Genomic DNA, 22596 nt, shown 5'->3' with positions numbered 1-22596 from the left:
ATCCAGGATGGCGACAGGCTATGAGTGACGAGATGTCTGCTTTACATACAAGTGGTACTTGGGAGCTTGTTCCTCTTCCCTCAGGTAAATCTACTGTTGGTTGTCGTTGGGTTTATGCAGTCAAAGTTGGTCCCGATGGACAGATTGATCGACTTAAGGCCCGTCTTGTTGCCAAAGGATATACTCAGATATTTGGGCTCGATTACAGTGATACCTTCTCTCCCGTGGCTAAAGTGGCTTCAGTCCGCCTTTTTCTATCCATGGCTGCGGTTCGTCATTGGCCCCTCTATCAGCTGGACATTAAAAATGCCTTTCTTCACGGTGATCTTGAGGATGAGGTTTATATGGAGCAACCACCTGGTTTTGTTGCTCAGGGGGAGTCTCGTGGCCTTGTATGTCGCTTGCGTCGGTCACTTTATGGTCTAAAGCAGTCTCCTCGAGCCTGGTTTGGTAAGTTCAGCACGGTTATCCAGGAGTTTGGCATGATTCGTAGTGAAGCTGATCACTCTGTGTTTTATCGGCACTCTGCTTCAAGTCTCTGTATTTATCTGGTAGTCTATGTTGATGATATTGTTATTACTGGCAATGATCAGGATGGTATTACCAACCTGAAACAGCATCTCTTCCAGCACTTCCAAACTAAGGATCTAGGCAGATTGAAGTACTTTCTGGGTATTGAGGTTGCCCAGTCTAGCTCAGGTATTGTTATTTCTCAAAGAAAATATGCTTTAGACATTCTTGAGGAGACGGGGATGATAGGTTGCAGACCTGCTGACACTCCGATGGATCCGAATTATAAACTTATGCCAGGACAGGAGGAGCCGCTTAGCGATCCTACAAGCTATAGGCGACTGGTTGGAAAATTAAATTATCTCACAGTGACTAGACCCGACATTTCCTATCATGTGAGTGTGGTAAGTCAGTTTATGAATTCTCCCTGTGATAGTCATTGGGATGCAGTTGTCCGCATTATTCGATATATAAAATCGGCTCCAGGCAAAGGGTTACTCTTTGAGGATCGAGGTCACGAGCAGATCATTGGATACTCAGATGCTGATTGGGCAGGATCACCTTCTGATAGACGTTCTACGTCTGGATATTGTGTTTTAGTAGGAGCAAATTTGGTGTCCTGGAAGAGCAAGAAACAGAATGTAGTTGCTCGGTCTAGTGCAGAAGCAGAATATCGAGCAATGGCTATGGCAACATGTGAGCTAATCTGGACCAAACAATTGCTCAAGGAGTTGAAATTTGGTGAAATCAGTCGGATGGAACTTGTGTGCGATAATCAAACTGCCCTTCATATTGCATCAAATCCGGTGTTCCATGAGAGAACTAAACACATTGAGATTGATTGTCACTTCGTCAGAGAAAAGATACTTTCAGGAGAGATTGCTATAAAGTTTGTGAGGTCAAATGATCAACTTGCAGATATCTTCACCAAGTCTCTCACTGGTCCTCGTATTAGTTATATATGTAACAAGCTCGGTACATATGATTTGTATGCACCGGCTTGAGGGGGAGTGTTAATTTACAGCATGTATATAGTGTAGTATTGTCCCACATTGGTAGAGGAGTAGTATGTCCTTGTATAGTATAGCTATAAATAAGGACCTCTTGTGTAGCATTATTCATTCATTCAATATATCAATAATATATTTTCTCCCGTGCCTTCTCACAAATACCATCTGGAAAATCTGAGTATCCAACCCAACCTTTATAACTACGAGCGGAGTGGCCTAAAACCGTTATAAACTCCTAAGTCAACACCCTCCCTGAAGTGTAACTGAAGATTTTTGGGGTTCACATATAAACATTAATCGGGCATGAGAATGGACTTACAAAAGGTGGCTCTGGTATCGTACTAAGAAAACGAACATTGAGCTTAACTCAGCCACAAGAGACTCAAGTGGTGACTTTGTACAAAATTACACATGGAGACTACAGCCTTAACTGATGTGGTACTGGTATGATTCAAAAAGGAGCAAGCTAAGGCATTAAGACGGACATTTGAGAACTGTTGATGAATTGATAACTCGATCTACAACATCCAAGGAACCTTGGTATTCTGTGTCCTTTTCCTTTTTTATTGGGGGGGGGGGCCTTGAGGGCTTACTTAATCAGTCACATACACACACACACACAGAGGGAGAGAGAGAGAGAGAGAGAAACAGCAATGGGGAAGGGGGAAGATTGCTCAGGTCACCTGACAAATTGACTAAAAATATACAGCTCACCAAAAGTGTATCCAGTAACGCTGTCGAGACTAATAGAAAGCTAGTTAATCCCACAATGTTGCAACACCAACATATTGCCTTTGAATTTGATGTAGTCCATTAGCCAACAATTCATGAAATAATATAGAAAAACATGCAGCACAAATTACCTCCATTGAAGAATGATTTCAGCATCAAGCGTGTGATCCAGTTCTTCTAAATCTTTATTATCATCTATTACTATCCGATCAGGATCAGATTTCAGCAATGAAGCATACAAAGAGATATATTTCTTCCGCAACCTCGTATATCGCAGGACCTGCTCCCATGACAACTTTCCACTACAAACAATAATGGTATTATTAATTGAAGACTAAGAACCAAATCTTCTCCACGTGTATACACATATATATCTACACGACTTAACAGAATAAGAGAGAATGATATTACATCTTCTAAAAGCTGTAACATTTTTTCCTCAAAAGCCCTATCATTTTCGATCAATTGAAATAAAATAGAGCAAATATGGTGAATGTGTAAACGAAAGCATTAGCATCTTTTTCAGGTCCGAGAGAGATTATGAGGACAAGTAGAAACATGTTAGCTCCTCTTTTATCGCATTTGTTTATGCATATTAAATTGGTCTTTAGCCTTCGCATCAGAGTGTTGTGAGGATATCAAAATGTAAGAGGAAGTTTGGTGAGTCTCTTAATTCCTTAAGAAACTAGTTACATACCTGGCCTTCGTTATCTGATCAGACAAAGCTTGATAAGCATACTTCCACCATGATTTTGGATCAGATCTCACCGGGACATGTGGACGAAGATGAGCATATTTCAACCGTTGATTGAAGGCAGCAAAGTTCTCGGCCAACTTTAATAAATCCCTATAGCCATTCTGCACAAGTTACATGCCAAAGTAAGTGAAAAAGCCAAAACAAGCTAGAATCAATTCCACATGGACGAGAAATAAAAAACAGAAAAGAAAAGTTAGCAAGACCAGCCTTGGACAAACAAAGAGTCACATCATCCAGAGCCACAACTGCCTTTTGTAGAGGTTCCGTATTATCAAGTGAAGGATTAGGGCGCTGTTTCGAGAACTTAGCTTTCCCAGTCACTGGTTGCAAAATGTAAGAATGCTCTTTAATGTGGCCGTCAGCTGGTTTGCCATTATCCGTTCCATATCTGAAAATCTGAGGATTGAACTAGGTTTACGAATAGGGACAGATCAGAAAGAGGAGCCACTAAATGACAACCAGAACACTCTAGAAGTACCTTGTCCCACTCCAGTGGTAGCAAATCTGCCCAAGGTTTGTCAATATGCCACGGACTGATATCAGAATCGAAATAAAAAGCTAGCCGTTCAAGTTCTACAGACTAACATGTCAAAAAAAAATCAATAAAAAGTGTGAAATAAGAAACCAGGACATTTTATCAAGAAAAACATAGAAAGAATTATCACATCATATAAAAATCTAGACAAGATAATAAGGCTGCATTAAAATACATATGCACTTGGCAGTTCCCTTTTTTTCATTGTTGACATGATTTCAGAGAAGAGCTACAACCAGAGGCAAGAGAGATGCAGTAGAGAGGTAGGTAATGGACTGCAGGAATGATATGATCAAGGACCTAGAATCTGGTTGAAGAGAGTAAAGAGATGCTAAAATTGCTTCAGTGAAAAACCACTAGTTTTGCACGACTAAAGTTGCTAACTAATCAGCTATAATCAGAACACAACGAGGGCGAAAGTACACAAGGCGCAAGAAAATTGGGGAAGCTGAAAATAAGAGGTTTGCTTAATGTATAAACGCATAACATAAAGAGGTCATCGGGTAGGATGTGGTTAAGAACTTTTATCTTTTCATCAACTTAAAAGTGCAAAAGAGACGGACCTTCTGTATAAAATCCAATGCATTTCCAGTTACAAAGGTTTCACTCCCGCTCTCATCTACTGTCATAGCTGATAGTTTCTCTAAGGTCATACCAGCTGCAAAAGAGTGGCCAGGATTGCTGCACGACGAAAGCTAGTCAGATTCATCATAAATTCAAAGAAATCAACAATTGAACCTCCTTACCTCTCAAGATCTTCATATCTGATGTGGATATTTGAAATTGAAAGCTTTAAATTCCCAATTACTGTGTTGATCAAAGACCCCAACCAGGACTTATTCTTGAGAAAGGCAAAAAAGAAAATTGGTTACAGTGATGATACTTGATGGACAGTATTCTGTGAAACCGCCATTCCATACAAGAACTAAGATTTACATTTGTTTCCCATCCGTGGCAATGTCATAAACCGAACCAAGGAGGATGCCTTAAGATATTTAAAGATAAAAAAACTAAAACAGAACATTCCAAGCAGCCTTTGAAAATCTTATATGGTAAAACTCAATCGAACTTAACATATATGAGTGCCACACACAACAAGCAACAGGAATATCATAACATTGATGTCAAATCTCATTCATTTAAAGATGTGGGTACTAATATCTAACGATTATAACATTAGAATCCATGAACTATACTGTCTATAGAAACTGTAATGCCATTTCTTAATTACTCCTAATCTAGAACCACAAGCATGGATAATGCTGAACCAACTGACATTCTTAAGAAACTATAATGCCTCCTCTCCATCTCATTATCTAGAAGCACAGGAATACTAAAAACAACTATATTATGCTGCAGTTATTGACGCAAGTTGACAGCCTCTTATCCGTATCTCTCACTTTTCACTTTCATCAAGAGAAGAAAAAAACAAATCATTTTCCACTAGACCCATAAGTTCACGTCCGAAAACAAGAGGCAGCATCAGCAATCAAAGTTAGTAAGCTAGATATCAGATTAACAGTCTACCACTGACAGAAGCAACCAATGAACCCATCATTCTGAGCATCCAAGTTGGCACACATACCTCAAAGTTTTATGTATTTGACATAAGACAAAGAAATATACCATTTCTGTCTGTAGGATTCGTCTACTCTCCAGAAGCTTTGTTTCCATGTCCTAGTTGCGATCAAAATAGGTAACATCAAAAACATTTCCTGTCGACATGCAAAAAAAATTACTTGAGACTCAAAACCTTACTCGTATTCTACTCTTCTTAGCTTCTTGGACAGCATCTTCGGTAGATCCTTCAACTTGGGTTGCTGGCTCAGCTAATAAGAAAATACCATCCAGGTGAACTTGAACTGGATCTTGGCCAAGCCTGCTCCACGGTACCTATAATTATGGAGTAATTACTGACATGCAAATGACAATACAATTCCTTAATTAAACAGTTACCCATAAAGGGGATACCAGTTGTCACAATGTTACATGGAAAATGATAAGAAGTCATAAGAACAGATAGAAGGAATGAAATATTTAGAGATACTAAGAATCCCTGGCAGGTGGACACACTGTAACTACACCAAGCAACCCAGAGTAGTCAAAAGCGAAAAGCACAGCGAAGCACCATAATCTGTTGGGGCTTTAAGCACAAAGCAGAAATGAAGTGTGGGTTTTAACGAAAAGTTCACCGATGAAGAAAAACAACTATATATATATATATATATATATATATATATATAATATAAAAAATCATGTATATACACAACTATATGTGTGTGTGTACATATAAGGCAACAGAAAATACCTACAAACAAGCACAATAATTATTTTGACAAAAGAATTGACATAACTATAATTAAGCGAAATTTAAGATGTAAAAATCATATCAATCAAGGTGAAAATACATTTTATAAATATCTGATTTATGTGAAAAGGTGTAATTTTATTTCCTAATCACTAAAACTCACTCTTTTTTCTTCTGAAATGGTTTTTTTTTTTTTGGGAGAAGGTAACAAATTTTATAAATAAGATAAAGTAACCCTTAGCACAAAGATAGTACTAAGAGTAAAACATAGTTACAAGACCCCAAAAAGAACAAAAACCTAGTCTTGTAATAGTTACAAGGACCTAATAGTGTCCGCTATAGGTGGTAAGTATTATTATAAACAAATTGGCACAATGTGCCTGGTTACATCGAAAACAAAAGCCCTGATAGACCAAAAGAAGAGAACCTAACATGTGTAGTGAAGTTTCGAAAAATGATTTATCAATTTACCAACTATATTTATTGTGCCCTCCGATAGGTGATGAGGTGCATGCATTAGCACCTTAAAGCTTTCACTAAAGTGCTGCTTAAGCGAGATGATGCGCACAGCCTGACATTATCTTATTTTTTAGGGTTTAAGTGCACTTCAAATGAGCTTTTAACAACACTGAAACAACCTGCAGCAAGTTACATTCCATTGAAGAGCAAGCCACCTCACAGACAAACAGACACGGACAAGGGAGGAGAAGTATCTAGGCTGTGGGAAGTATGTGCTTATTTCTTAGAGAGCATCGGAACTCTTAACATGCTAAGCAAAAAAACTTGTTTGTGGTTTATGTGGACCAAAGCTTAACCTCCAGGTTTGTTGATCAAAAAGATGTAATAACCTTTTTTTCTTTGGCCGAAAGATCAACTTCATTTAATACTTCTAATGTTTTAGCTATCAATTGGATTGATTTGAGTAATTCTAAGGAAACCCAGAAAAAAGACTTTGAATTGAGAGTTAGTTATGTTCAATATCAACTACTACTTGAAAAGATTGATTTGATTTGTTTGTAAAATAGGAAATATACTTACAAAACCACGGGTGCTCTTATTAGGGATAGTTCCTAAAGTTACTTCAATATCCGTAGGAATATATGTTTTTAATATGAATTTAGATAATAAAGCACTTTAAATAAATAGCATGCGAAGTTATGAACCAGGTTCCTTCAAGGATGACCTAATTCTAAATTTAGCTTGCTTTATTGATGTTATTAGGTTTATTCAACTCAAATTTCATTTAACTCAAGGGTTGAGATAATTTCAGTACCCAGTGATCAATCAATCCTCCTTGTAGAAACAATAGTGACTCATCATTATATTAATCACTGTGATGTGTGCACTTAATTTCCAAAATCACACAACAGTGGCATAAAATTACAGCTGAAAAGGATTCAAAATATTATAAATATGCCCTCAAGTTCAAGATACTAAAGTCATAAGCAAAAGCATCCACAGCCAAGAACAACCAATATACTCAGTTCACTTTCAGGTATTCAAAACTTCAAAATAACTCATTCAGAAGTCAGATGTTAGGGGTAGAACCTTGAGTCTCACAGATCCAAGAAACCCTGCCTTGACTTTTACAGGTAACTTCAATGCATTGAGAGCCTCTGGTTTTAATTGCATATTTACTAGCTCTACGTCACCTGTCACATATGCCACAATGTGTTAGTAACCAAGCAAATTTTCAATCCATACCTGCATTGTTTGACTGCAACAGATATTGTCAAGGAAAACACTTAAGAACTGTATTATATACAGTGGCATCCCCCACCCCCACACTCACCCCACCCCAAAAAAAAGAAGACCTAAAACTTCCGCTTCCGTGGATAGATGTATGTTCAAGGCAGCGAGTGCACCTGCATCACTGCTTTTGCTCGAGCCATATATATAGAGTCAAAAAAGTTTTAAAATAAATCTGAACCCGTTGCCACAAAGAAGTAGTCGGTGACTCCGCACCTAAAATTCTGAATATACATCTAACTTGCCAAATCAATATGTCAAAAAGAAAAATTTTGAACTGAATTGCGCTTAAAATGCTGTCTTTCGACATCATTGAAGGCATTAAAAAACAATTATCAAGAAGGGAAAAATAATAAAGGCAGGGGCAAGTTACTTGAACAAGATTTTAAAGAAGAAGGGCTACTTATTGGGTGCTTCCCTTATTGGAGTTTGAACATCTATTATCAGCTTTAAAGATGCTATTTTCATTACGAATGAACTCTTTACTATGACCAGTACATGCAAAACAGAGATATTCAAACAAACAAGTTTTTTTCTTTTTGGCCATAAATTGGGTGGTATTTCATAGATATCATACCAATCTGGTGTCAAACTATTTACAGCAACGGTAAGTGGCTCACCAACTAAGTCAACATAAACCTTATGTGTCAGGTCTTCCAAAACATTAACCATCTACACAAATAGATATTTCCATCTTGCAGCGGAAGTTAAAAGCAATAGAAGAGAACTCTTAACCTTCAACAATGAACCCTCTAGTCCATCAAAAGTTCTCTTATTTCTAATCCTCCCCAAAACCCAAAAGATGAAAAGCGTTGTTGTCCTCCATAGCTACTTTTTCTTCCTTACAATGAAACTCGAGCTCCACCCTGCTACTATTTAGGACAAACCCAATAGATCTTGAAGGTTGTAAATATCGAGGTCTAAAGTTAAGCATCACGCAATTCAATAGAATGTAATCCACCCCCTCGCATGCTTTTTGCACATGCAACACCAGCTCACCATGATATATCCTATTTTTATCAAACTGTCTACAATCGGAATAGCTCCCCAAGCGGCAAACAAACAAATAAAAAACTAAGTGTTTTAAGTTTCCAACAATTCAATATATCCTTCCACATGAGGCCCCACTCCCCACCAATAAACAAACATCTATAATAGGACCTGACTTAAGTGTTTCGATGAGAACCTTTCCAAATCAATACTATCTACCCAAACTGTGTAAAGCCGTATATAAGAACGATTCAACTCCGAAGCATGTAGGGGCTTCCTAAAAGAGATGTCTCATTCCTTCACACCTTAAAGTCTCGGCTATGGGTGTTCAAGAAAAAAACGAGGAAAAATAACTAAAAATCTAACAAATCTACAAAAGAAACCAACATATACTTTGGGTAGGTTTGGTTTGGAATTACATTTGGAAAAAACAAAAACTATGTGACTTGATTTGTTATTATACAAAAAAGAAATCGAACAAAACCGACTATATACATAACTAATTATAAATCATCAAAATTTGTATATAAATATTGTGTGGAATTCACTCATTCAAAAAACCAACCCCATATCTGAAGTGATATCATCTATCGGGGTAAAAAGTAGGAGCTAAAGTGGCCCTTTTTGGCAAGGATCTTGTGGTGCTCTTTCATTGGACATGCAACTTCTTGGTCCTGATTCATATAATTCATATGACTTAATCATATGCTTATGTGCTTGGCAAATGTGAAATCTATTGTTTGTTGTTTCTTTTTTATTTTCTTCCCTCTCCATGTGTTTCTTGCCCACTTTAGTGTCAAATGTCTTTAGATTCGCTTCCATTCACATAATCTTGAGTAACTCAATTAATTCTTTGTTGATCCATTCTGTTAATTGTTAATTTTCTTTACGTTCCAATACTTCCTCCTCTTGTATCATTCAAATTTGTCGTATTGTAATCACTATCTGACTTGGGATCCTGTAAATGCTCGGGAATGTGAATCTTTCATAATACTCTTTCAAAGTCCGCACACAAATGCAAGTATGATGTATATAGTCCCTCATTACCCTTCCACAGTCCTATACTTCTCCACTACCATCTCCCTACAAAAAGCGTACTTCTCAATCACGAATCTCCATAACCATTAGCCTAATAGAGCCTTGTTGAATACTCAACCTTTTACCTCAAGACCTCTGATTTCATTGAAGAGCCCGCTGATTAAGTGAAGCTTCAAAACCCTATATTTCCGAATCCCATTGGAAGTATAACCTTCCTCTATAGAGTGTGTTGCTCATCCAAAGTCTCCATAACAATTTTCTTCGTAGGGCCTTGTTGAAAACTGGAAGACTTTTCATCCCAAGAGCCTTCACTTAACGTCCTCCCAATTAACTGAGTTGAGCTTCCTAGCCCCATTTGTCGAATCCCATAGGAAGTTCCACCTCCCCTGATAGAGCGTGTTGCTCACCCAAAGTCTCCATAACCATTTTCTTAATAGGGCCTTGTTGAAAACTCGAAGACCTTTCACCCCAAGATCTCTCACGCAACATTCTCCCAGCTGACTAAGTAGAGCTTCCTAACCCCATTTGTCGAGTCACGTAGGATGCTCCTTTGGAGTCTTTCCAATTTACCAGTGAGTTGTGACATCGTCAGGTGCCTGAAACAATGACATGAACTACACAGAGATGCTCGATATGTACCTCTTTTACCATGCTGCCAGTCTTTTCTCAACTCTCTTAATCACTGGGATCCATGTTGCTAGGTCCTTATAAAAACCTCAGTTGCTCGAACACGGTGCAGATATCTGACACTGGTGCAGATGTAAAGATCAAAGTCATCATCACATAATGACTTACGATTCCCGTAGGACCACTTAAATTGTATGTTGTACGAACTAGAAGTATCTATTACTTTCTGATGGGGTTTCATTGGGGCTTTTTGCGGGTTCCTCTTTCTTACATCATGTTATCTTGATTCTATGAAGATTCACATCCCCTTGGATGTGTTTCCGAGAAATTTTGTTTACTGAATGGAGGAAAAACTAATCCAGATGAACTATAAAACTGCTGTGGAAAAAATAAACCAACCACTTGGCAACATGAAAGTTGGACCAGACTGTTTTGTTATCCACTTCCAAATAGTAGACTAATGTACTTCATTGTAATTGAACAAAGAAACTATACATGGAATAGGTTGTATGAGATTTATGAAACAATGTTGTTTCCCTCAGAGAGTATAACTGAAATAGAGCTAGCTAACAAGAAAATTTGACAAGTAGGAGTCAAAGGGACCACGCCTAGCAGAACAAAAGAATAATGAACATGGGTTAAGCCCAAAAGAAGATTCAAGCACACGGGCTAAGCAAGGTTGTAGAACCAGTATACAACCAGGGAGATGGGGTAAGTCCATGATTCGCCTTCAAAGAGCTGGATAACACCTAAATTACAATGGTGCAAGAAGGATTACAGTTTTTAACCGAGTCAAGGAAAAATTTTACAGCCAGAAGACTCAGTCAAATAACCACTTCTCCAGAAAATATGGAATAGAGGAACGTCGACTGAAAGTGGGAGAAGACAGTTAGCCGATGTAGCTCTAAACAATGCACCACAAGAATGACCAACCCTACAGCTATAAATAGATAGCCATTTGTGCATAGAACACACAGCAAATTAACTAAAGATACTTTTGTCCTAATCACTCAAACATTTATGCGCTTTTGCTTCAACACTTCCTTCACACACATGCCTACTTCAGCCTATACTATTTAACATTCAATAAACCTATATATGATGTGAAACGCCGGATAACAAAGTACTACAAATCCAAATTATACCGTTGAAAGCACTTTATTGCACAAATTCATCACAATTTGAAATCGACTACCATAAAAGCTAATGCCTAAATAGAAAATCAATTATACACTCAGAGAATTAGGAATTTACCTTGCCAAACACTGATTTTGAGAGCTTCTTTGTTGAGTCCTCTAACATAGTTCCCCAAATACCTCTGCAACAAGTACGCTACCTGATCTTCCAACATCTTCGCGAACTTTCTACTGATCAATTCTTCAATTCAAATATCTAATAACACTGTAACTGTGTCTACAAGTTTCTATATACAACTTTGAATGTCAAAAAGTGAAGTGTTCCACAAGTTTCCCATGGCGAAGAAGAAACGAAGAAAGAGAGAATTTTAGAATTGGAAATTTGGACTCGTACGATCTATTTTCTTTTAATTCTAATTTTCTTTGTTTCTGATTGTATTTTAAAGATATAAAAATGTCTAAAAAGTTTAGTACGGAGGGGTTTTCCAGTTCTTGTAAGCTAAAATAAAATCTAAATGCAGAATGACGAGGAGGGGTTGGAGATATTTCTTTTAACGAAAAATACCAAAAATGCCCTTGAACTATTTGAAATAACTCAAAAATATTCTTTTCTTTGTTTTTTGTACCAAAAATATCTCTGTCGTGAGTGTGTCTATATTTTAGACCACAAATATCTTTAATCCGTTAGTCTTGCCATTAAATGTGATATGGTAATCCAACTGGGTTAAATTTACTTACATGACCATCCACTTAAGTAATCCAGCATGACAAAATTATTTTTTCAAAAAAATTATTTTTCCAGAAATTTTTTTAAAATACAAATTCAACACTTATTCCAAAAAAAGTAAAAAAAATTCCCGAAAAATTATTATTTTTCGATTTTTTTTATTTTTTTCGGAATAAGTGTTGATTTTATATTTTAATAAAAAATTCCGAAATAAATAATTTTTCCAAAATTTTTTTATTTTTTTCGGAGTGTTGATTTTTTGTTTTAATTAAAAAAATCCAAAAAAAATAATTTTCTCATAAATTTTTATTTTTTTCGGAATAAGTGTTGATTTTGCATTTTAATAAAAAATTTCGAAAAAAATAATTTTTCCTGAAATTTTTACTTTTTTCGAAATAAGTGTTGATTTTGTATTTTAATTAAAATTTTCGAAATAAATAATTTTTTCAGAATTTTTTTTTCTTTTTCGGAATAAGTGTTGATTTTGTATTTTAAAAATATTTCCGTAAAAATAATTTTCTGGAAAAATAATTTTGTCATGCTGGATTGCTTAGGTGGATGATCATGTAAGCAAATCTAATCCAGTTGAACTGTCATGTCACCTTCAATGGCAAGACTAATGAATTAAGGGTATTTGTGATCCAAAATATAGACGGTAGGGATATTTTTGGTACCAAAAAACAATAGAGGGTATTTTTTAGCTATTTTAAATAGTTCAAGGCCATTTTTGACATTTTTCGTCTTTTTTATATCTACACGTGGAGCAGCTAATATCTTGCCGAGTAATTTAAAGCCAACGATGAAGGGAGGGGATCATCACGTGCTACTCACGTATTTGCATTAATTGTTTGTATTAAGGAAGGTTTTCAGTGACGATTCTGTGGCGCCTTCCAAGGTCGCCACTAAAGGTAGGAACCGACATGTACGTCAAGCGACCTACTGATATTGTGGCGCTTTTTTACTTTCTGTGGCGAGTTTCATCGCCACAAAAGCTTGCATGTTTTAAAAGTTTATAGCTACTAAATTCGCCAGAAAAGTATGCAAATGTGCTAGAAGATAAATTTAAGATAGGTCGCTACTCAAAAGAGCAATATATAGTTTTCCACTAAAATTATCACTTATTATGGCGACTTGACATTTACTTTTGACGACTAAGTAGGTTGCCTAGAATATCATCATCGAAAATTTCTACTATACTTAACTCATCTTTAAAATTAAGAAGTGCAAAGATACTTGTTCGTAAAATTTATGAGAATTTAGCAATTCAAGAAAATTAACAACCATCTCTCGAAGACTGCCAAGCTAACATATATTCTTATGCTAGATCAATGTTTGATAAATATAAATCTATGAAAACAACATGTGATGAAACTGCCCATTCTACTTATAAGTCTAGAGTAGAAGTTTTATGGGAAGATATGGATGATATAACAGGTTTTGATTCCTCTATTGATGATGAACTTGATTCTTATCTTAATAAATGATTGGAAAGTATTAAAGATGGAGAAAGCAACGAACAATTTTTGGCATGGTGGAGGGAGCGTGCCAAGGCTTTTCCAACACTTTCAATAATGGTCCGAGATATCCTGGCTATTCAAGCATCATCAGTAGCATCGGAGAGTGCTTTTAACGCGGCAAGATTTTAAATCGGAGATCATAGACATTCATTAGCAAAGGACAACCTAGAGATTTCCGTATTATTCAGAGATTAGATTAATTCAGGAAAAAGAAATCTTGGTTTTGAAAAATTAACCACTAGGTAAGAAGAAGAATACAATGAGATACCTAGTACTGGGAGCGATGACGACATGAAACTCATGGAACATCAATCAACATTGCCAATACTAGAACAATGTCCGAGAGAAATTATAGATAAGTTACAACGAAGTTATATAGGAGCTTACAAATATTAGTATGATAATTTGTAATTGGCTACTGAAAGGCCTAGTTCAAACAGAACCCTTCCTAAAAGGTGGCTGCGTAGATTAGGTGCTCTTCAAAAAAAATATATTTGTATGTGAGATTTGAAAGTTCTATTAATAAAATAAAAGGCTCTAAGCGTTTTTTTTTTTTAATGAATTGTCTTACACTCTTACTTAGTTACTTAATGGCTTAAAATTATATTAAATAAATTATAACTCTATTATAAATTTATAATTTCTATAATATTTCATTACAAGTCATTTGTTTTAATATTTTATAATTCTTTACTTAGTTTCCTAATTTCCGTTTAACTTTTAAGTTTATTAAATAAGTCAAAAAACTATCCGTTGCAAACTTTAAAAACTTAGTCATTGTCAAAAAAATAGTCGTTGCCAAACTTAATGCTTAAATAATTTTTTTATTTTTTTAAAAAACGGCATTTAAGGCCAGCGAACCCGTCCTGTCCCATCCCGTTTGTTAGCGGGACGGAATGGTTCTACCGTCCCGTTTCGTCCCGGCCCGGTCCGACCCGTTGGACAACCATAGATTTTGGCTTCAAAATTAGAGTGTGCATTTATACCAATAAATACTATCTTACTCCCGCTCGTACACTTTAATTAATTTTTTGGTCTTTTTTTTGTGGTCCACAATAGTTAATTTTTTCAGATATCAAGAAAGAATTAGTCTCTTTTTTCAAAGATGCCCTTGGAGTAAAGAGTATAGGAGTATTTTTAATATTTTTAATTAATAAATTAAGGTTAATATAGTCAAATTTATTATTAATTAATGCTAAAAGGCTGATTTTTTAATATTTGTGAAAATAACCAAAAAGTCAATTAAGTGGACCGAATGAGTATTTGTTAGTATGGCATATGACATCATCATGACCAGTTCTCTAACATATAAAGACTTTATATGAATATTTCAAAGAACTTTATCAAAATTGAACTCTTACTACTTTCTATAAGCAAGCGTGAGATGTAATGTGCCAAATGGCTTATCATATTAGGACATTTATTAAATTACATTTCAAATAATTTATAGCGGACATTCAGTTGCAAGGCAAAAAGGTTATTGATGAGAGGTATATAATTGCAAGTAAATTAACACAACTAAGCTGAGTAAATTGATCAACTAAAAACATCATTTGTTTATGCTTCAAACTCATAGCCCCAAAATTATAGACAAAGCTTATACCTTAATATCATATTGTTTAAGTAATCGTGTTTTTCAAACCTTATTCTTTATACATCATTATCATACTTTTTTTCATAAACTAGTTCACTTTCACCTTACATGGCTACTTTAGATTACAAAAATTCCAACAACAAAACTACCAAAATTACAAGAAGTTTTACGACAAAAATCTTCAAAAAGTCATAGGGATATTGACATTTTGACCGCAAGAAATTCAATCTGTAATAAATTGCCAAAGAACTCGATTATTTATGGTTCGTCAACAATTAGTTATGTGGTTCGTCATTAAATTGGTGGCACTGGTGGGATAACAATTTCGAAAATTACTAATCTCGGGATAAAATACTAAAACGACATACATGCCCTTATCCAAGGCTCTTCTATCAAAATCCTTTAAAAAATAAAATAAAGGTTAAATTTAAAAATAAAAGTTTATCCCAACTTTCTAACGAGAACAAACACATATTTTATATTTTACTCGTTATTACTCTAGTAAACCAAATATCTACTAATAAAAATATATTTCCCCTGAGTTTTCTAATGAATGAGACGTTCTCTTAAGTTCAATGTAGATGCAATTGAGTTTAGTAAGCTAACTCAACTTGAATGTTAAATATACATTTATAGCTCAAACATGAACTCATATTTAAAGACTTCAAACTCGAGTTCAAGCCATGGTTGGGATTGGAAGTTGGTGAATGGAAAATGTAGGGAAGAAATGTAAATTTTTCCCTTATGCAAAGGGTGGCAACTGGGTTGGGACCTTTAGGTCCGCTAGAGATGGGCTCGTGCCGGTCTCGTGGGCCGGTTCTTAGCTAGGAACCGTTAGGATCGGGCCCGTTTGGCCCGCCAAGAGACCAGGACCAGACCGGTCACTTGGCGGGCCAAACGAGCCCAACAAATATTTTTTAAAAAAATATATTCGTTTGGCTTTTGAAAAAAAGAGTTGTTGGCTATTTTAAAAATAGCCATTTAACCCCTCCAACTTAGTTTTAACCCCAAATATTTTATTATTATACTTTTTTCTATTTGCTACTATAAATACCCACTCATTCTTTCATTTTCTTACAAAATCAATATCAATCTATCAAAATCTCTCTCTAATTTTCTTCTATACTTGCTACAATTATTTACTTTATCAAAAAATAGTGAAAAAATTATGAAATTGCTATTATTACTTTATTCCAAAAAAAATAGTTAAAAAATATTAAGGTTGTTACAATTTGTGAAAAAATTATAAAGTTGGTGAATTGAAGTCTTCGACGATAATCAATTTTCAACTCAATTCGGTAAACTCGTTCCAACTCTTAAGTCTAAATATTATAGTTTTGTTTGTTTTATTTATTTGCTATTACTTGATTCATTACGATATCTTTCTTAAGAAATATTTTTGGTAAAAATAAGAATATGAAAAAATCCAAGACTGTCAAATCTAGTGGTACTGTTGTTCCTCCCCCCTGACTCGGCTCCCCGAACCAGACCCCATACCCGTCCTACACCTGGTATTCTTGGTATGAAACTATTTATAATAGTTTAGCACTTAAAGATGATGAGTTGCCTAAACTTCCGGAAGTAATAGCCTCAATTAGAACAAATGCTGAAACTATTTATAATGCTTATCAAGTTACATTAAATCATGCTAGATCAAATGTTCCAACTTCTTCTTCTTTTTTTGATTATCAATCTTCTAAAAAAACTACGAGAGTAAGAGGACTTAGTGTTTGGGCGGGGTTTAGGGGTTCTTTTGGTTCTAGTAATAATGAATTTTCACAACTAAATGAGCTTGAAGTTTATTTATCGCAGCAACTTGAGGAAGTGAATTCCGACGGCACATTTAATATTTTGCAATAATGGAAGGACAAAAAATAATACTTTTCGATTCTTTCAAGGATGGCCCGAGACATTTTAACTATTCAAGCTTCAAATGTGGCATCAGATATCGCTTTCAGTCAAGCAAGACTTCAAATCGGTGATTATAGAGCGTCTATGAAGGAGAGCTTGGAAAAATCAGTACTTTTTAGCGATTGGATCAGTTCGGAAAGAAGAAATTCTGGACTTGCTGAATCACAACCAGAGGTAGACGAAACTTGCGAAGAAATACTAACTGAACTTGGTGAGATGTTGCTTCGCCCAACAATGGAAGCGGCGATAACGAAGCTACTTCTTCGCCACCACCAACGGAACTTCCTCCGAACCTCAAAGGATTTATGAAGTTTGTAAGAGATAGCATGTAACTTGTATGACCAAAAATTTGTATGTATTATGTAACTTGTATTTTGGTACATATTGATTAGTTCATTTTTCTTCTCAATGGTAGTATTAGCACCTTGTTGTGTTCATTTCATAGGGGGGAGGAATACTAAGAAAGATATTGTCATATTTTTTATTGCTACTAGTCTTAGGATACGTGCTTTGCACGTGTACCCTATCTCAATGAGTAATATATTTAAAATAATTATATAAATATTATATTAAAATTATATTTGAGTTATAAAATAAAAAATTACATAATTTAAATAAGAAAAGAATTCGTATGATATATATAATATTAAAAAATTATATATAATTCAAATAGTGAAGGATATAATGCATGAATTTTAATTAATTAAAAGTATTGTCCACCCTTCTTTTAGTTGTCATTAAGTAAATTCCTTAAATTGAATTTATTTTAAATTTATTTTAGTTCTTAGATTTTAGATTGATACGACATATAGGGTCAAACCTCCTAATATTTGGTAAGAGAATATTTAAGTCAAATCGTTTTTAATATTTAGCTTAGAGTTATTGCTTAAATCATTGGTGTTAGAAGTATGAATTTTATAAGGAAAGAATTTATATGGCTAATATCTTTCTTTATTTTAAATTCTTCGATATAGAAGTTTGTATATAGTTCGAATAAGGAATGATTTAATATTTAAAATTTTAATTAATTTCGAAGCCCTAAATATTAGAAAAATAATTAAATGATTATTCCTAAATATAAGGAAAACAATTAAATGTCTATTCCTAAGTATTAGGGAGATAATTAAATAAATATTCATAAATATTAGGATAATAATTAAAAGACTATTTTGTTTAGTCTGAACTCTAGTTTTAAAGGGTAAAAAAGGCAAACGGTATTTCGTTAAGAGCCTTCGTGCTTTTAATATAGTATAGATAATAAAATTATGAAGCATTGCTTTGAATATCATTTTACAATATTTTTGTCTTTAAATTTGAACTAAAAAATTAGGTCACAATTCTATAATAAATTTACAATGCATTTGCTTAGATATTTTTTAAATATTTTTTTGTCTCTAATTTGTATTTAATTTTTGAAAAAAATTACTGCTTAGCCATTGGGCCCATTTAGCCAGGGACCATGAGTTCGTGCTCCCCGTCTCGGGCCGATTGCACCAAAAAGCACGTTTAGCCCGGGACCGTTTAGCCCGTTTATTTAAGGACTAGGAATGGCCCAGAACAACGACCCACTAGACTGGTCTGTTAGGCCCGTTTAGGGCCCGACCCACTTGCCACCCTTATCTTATGCTTTGGAAAGAGCAATTATCCCTCATTGATAGTGGAAAGAAAAGGAAATGTGCTTATTTTAAGAAAGCACTTCTCTTGGAGTTAAATGGGTTGGTAAGAAGGTAAGTATCGTGTCGTCGTCGTCGACATCGTCGTAGTCGACGTCGTTCGCTCGGGTTCGGCTACGGATGAAAAGTCAACTCGGAATAACCCGGGCTCCGCGCGCGTGACGCTACCCGGTCCGTGTCCTTTTTCGGCTAATTTTAAATCCCTTTTTTCGGAATATTTAAACGTTCCCGCATATTCCAACAACCATGGTTATTTCTAAAAGGTTGCAAATTTTCAGAAATAGTGCCAGAAAATGGCTACAAATTCGCTTTGATCCCGGAATATTTCCTTATAAAATTTTCTGAACTTCTTCTTCTTGTGCACAAATAAATTCTGATGTGATTTACATCCATTAAGTGGTTCGCCGTTCACCAACATTTTAGTTATTGATACTCTGGTGAGTTAAATTGTTCTATGGAGGATAATATTCCAATGCCTCGGGTACTTGAGGGAAATAATTTCCTTAATGACTCACTATGCATTCAATGGGCTCGATTTCATTCCGAAATTTATTTTTCAGATTCCGTTTTGATCATTTCGAGATTCTGCTTTACTTCTTATTTTCTGTTTCTGTTTTCTGTTACAGAAAATTTAATGTTTCATAATTCTGTAGTTAATACAGGTTGATAACAATCTTAAGAAAATTATATTTATGCTTTAATATGTATTCTGTTCTCTGGAGATTAAAACATTTGTGGTTTCTACTCCTTCTGAATTTTTCTATTTCTAATTTGAAGTTATAAAAGCTTCGTCAGATTATTAAAATTCTGAAACGATTTGAAGAAAATAAAAACTTCATCGTTTTCTTGTGAAACATTTTATAAAAACTCCGGTTTTTGTTTATTAAACGTACTGTTTATTATTATTTACAATATTGTTACTATTTTATTTTCTACCATTAATTGAACTGTTCTGTTGTTGACAGTGAAAAATGGAAATCCTTCTGCAACTTTTGCGGCAACGACAATAGGCTCATCAAGCCGAACTGCTGTGCCACCAGCCAAACAATCGAGGAAATTTTTTGGAGTCAACTTCAAAGGATGGCAGCAAAGGGTGTTCTTTTGGCTTACTACGCTTGGTATGCAGAAATTCACCAGTCAAGACCCTCCAGTGCCTGCTGCCGACATGCCAGACAATGAAAAGTTTATGATTGTTGAGGCATGGAAACATGCAAATTTTCTTTGCAAAGGCTACATCCTAAGTGCTTTGGAGGATGATTTGTACAATGTGTACGGTGCTATGAATACTTCGAAAGAATTGTGGGATGCACTTGAGAAAAAGTACAATACTGAAGATGCGTGCTTGAAAGAATTTGTGGTTGCCAAATTTCTGGACTATAAAATGATAGGCAACAAAACTATTGGAACCCACGTTCAAGAGATTCAACTTATTTTTCATGACCTTATTGCTTAAGGTATGGTAGTGAATGAAGCATTTCAAGTGGCTGCAATGATTGAAAAGTTTCCTCCTTCGTGGAGAGATTTCAAAAACTATCTAAAGCACAAGTGCAAAGAAATGAAGTTGGAAGATCTTGTGATTCGTCTCAAGATTAAGGAAGATAACAAAACAGCCGAGAAGAAGTCGCGTGAAAATTCAACGATTATGGGAGCGAATATCGGTGAAGAGGTTGCTCCAAAAAGTAAGAAGAGGACGAAGTCTTCTGGATAGACTAAAGAGTAGAACGAGAAAAGGGCAACTACTATAATTGTGAAAAATCTGGTCACAAAGCCCCTTACCGTCGTCTCCCAAAAAAGGAAAAGAAAAAGGGAGAGGCCAACATAGTGGAGAAGAATGATGACATTGATGACCTGTGTGCAATGCTTTCGGAATATAACTTAGTTGGAAATCTGAAGAAGTGATAGATTGACCCTAGAGCCACTCGACATGTTTGAGCTATGAAAAGAGGCATTTGCGACTTCTCTACTGATGGTCCCGAAGAAGAGCTTTCCATGAGAAATACTGCAACAACCAAGATTGAGGGTTATGGGAAGATATTCCTGAATATGACTTCCGGCAAGGTGTTAACGCTCAACAACGTTCTTCATGTTCCTACTATTAGGAAAAATTTAGTCTCAACTTCTCTACTTGTTAAGAATGGATTCAAATGTGTATTTGTATCTCACAAAGTTGTTGTAAGAAAAATGATATGTATTTTGGAAAGGGCTACCTCATAGAGGGCCTTTTCAAACTCAATGTAATGGTTGTTGAGAGTATTAATAAAATTTTATCTTCGTCTTATTTATTGGAGTCAAATGATTTATGGAATATTCGTTAGGATATGTCAATTACAAAACCTTGCGGAAGTTAATTAATTTAGATGTATTGCCTAAATTCGAGTGTAATAAATCAAAATGTCAAATATGTGTTGAATCTAAGTTTATCAAACATCCTTATAAGTCTGTTGAAAGAAATTCAAATTCTTTAGACTTAATTCATACTTACATTTATGATATGAAGTTAATACCATCTCGTGGTGAAAAATAGTATTTTATAACTTTTATAGACGATTGTACTCGATATTGTTATATTTATTTGCTTAATAGCAAGGATGAAACAATTGAAATATTTAAGCAATACAAGAATAAAATGGAGAATCAATTAAATAAAAAGATTAAAATGATTAGAAGTGATAGGGGTGGAGAATACGAATCTCCTTTTGCAGAGATATGTTCGGAATATAGAATTATCCCTCAAACTACTGCCCTTACACACCTCAATCTAATGGAATTGTTGAAAGAAAAAATCAGACATTAAAGAAAATGATGAATACTTTATTAATAAGTTGCGCCTTACCGCAGAGCTAGTGGAAAAAGCTATTATCCTTATAGCTAACCGAATACTCAACAAAATACCACACAACAATACGCAGTCTATTCAATATGAAAAAATGGAAAGGAAAAAAACCTAACTTGAAATATTTCAAAGTGTGGGGGTGTTCAGCAAAGGTACAAGTACTTTTACCCAAAAAGATAAAAATCGGAGCAAAGATTGTGGATTGTATTTTTAGTGAATATGCTATAAACAGTAAAGTATGTCGGTTTTTGATTCATACATATGATAATCCCAAAAATCATGTTAATACGGTAATTTAATTAGATAATACTGAATTCTTTAAAAATATTTATCCGTATAAAATGGAATGCGAGTCGTCAAGTAAAATATCTAAACGGCCATAGGAAGAACCAAAGGAAAATACTCCAATTGAAGAGGATCCAAGCCGTAGCAAACATCAAAGAACGTCTACTTCCTTTGGACCAGACTTTGTGACATTCTTGCTTGAAAATGAACCTCAAACTTTCGAATCAACTATGTCATCTTCTGATTTAACATTTTGGAAAGTGACATCCAATAGTGAGATTTAATTAATTTTGGATAACCATGCATGGGAATTGGTTGATCTTCTTCCAGGAAATAAGCCTTTAGGTTCGAAATTGATCTTTAAGAAGAAAATGAAGGCTGATGGCACTATTGACAAATATAAGGCAAGACTTATTGTCAAAATTTATAGGCAAAAGGAAGGTCTTGATTACTTTGATAATTACTCGCCAATAATGAGGATAACATCTATTAGGGTGTTAGTGGCATAGACGGTCGTGTATGATTTTTAAACCCATCAAATGAATGTTAAAATAACTTTCTTAAATAGAGAATTGGAGGAAGGAATTTACATGGAACAACCTGAGGGTTTTGTGGTTCTTGGTAAAGAAAATAAAGTGTGCAAACTAGTTAAGTCGCTTTATGG

General features: G+C 35.0%; 2 protein-coding genes across 2 annotated transcripts in view; one reads left to right on the top strand and one right to left on the bottom strand.

The window, feature by feature from the left end:
• Positions 1-11849, bottom strand: part of LOC104109962 (uncharacterized) — a 60321-nt gene extending 48472 nt beyond the window's left edge. Inside the window, exons 1-10 of the mRNA XM_009619367.4 lie at positions 11511-11849; positions 7401-7504; positions 5303-5437; positions 5171-5221; positions 4291-4385; positions 4108-4225; positions 3488-3589; positions 3217-3405; positions 2950-3110; positions 2384-2554 (exon numbers count right to left, since the gene is read on the bottom strand). Coding sequence (XP_009617662.1) covers positions 2384-2554; positions 2950-3110; positions 3217-3405; positions 3488-3589; positions 4108-4225; positions 4291-4385; positions 5171-5221; positions 5303-5437; positions 7401-7504; positions 11511-11607 — 1223 coding nt within the window. The 5' untranslated portion in view covers positions 11608-11849. The remainder of the gene's footprint in view (positions 1-2383; positions 2555-2949; positions 3111-3216; positions 3406-3487; positions 3590-4107; positions 4226-4290; positions 4386-5170; positions 5222-5302; positions 5438-7400; positions 7505-11510) is intronic.
• A 5280-nt stretch (positions 11850-17129) lies between these two features.
• Positions 17130-20267, top strand: LOC138898023 (uncharacterized). Its single transcript, XM_070184053.1, has 3 exons — positions 17130-17352; positions 19441-19476; positions 19780-20267. Exons 1-3 carry the CDS (start codon positions 17130-17132, stop codon positions 20265-20267), a joined length of 747 nt encoding a protein of 248 aa, XP_070040154.1.
• The last annotated feature ends 2329 nt before the right edge of the window (positions 20268-22596 follow it).

The sequence above is a fragment of the Nicotiana tomentosiformis genome, chromosome 8, assembly GCF_000390325.3.
Source record: "Nicotiana tomentosiformis chromosome 8, ASM39032v3, whole genome shotgun sequence".
In the NCBI taxonomy this organism is placed as follows: Eukaryota; Viridiplantae; Streptophyta; class Magnoliopsida; order Solanales; family Solanaceae; genus Nicotiana; species Nicotiana tomentosiformis.
This window is presented reverse-complemented; position numbering and strand designations above follow the sequence as displayed.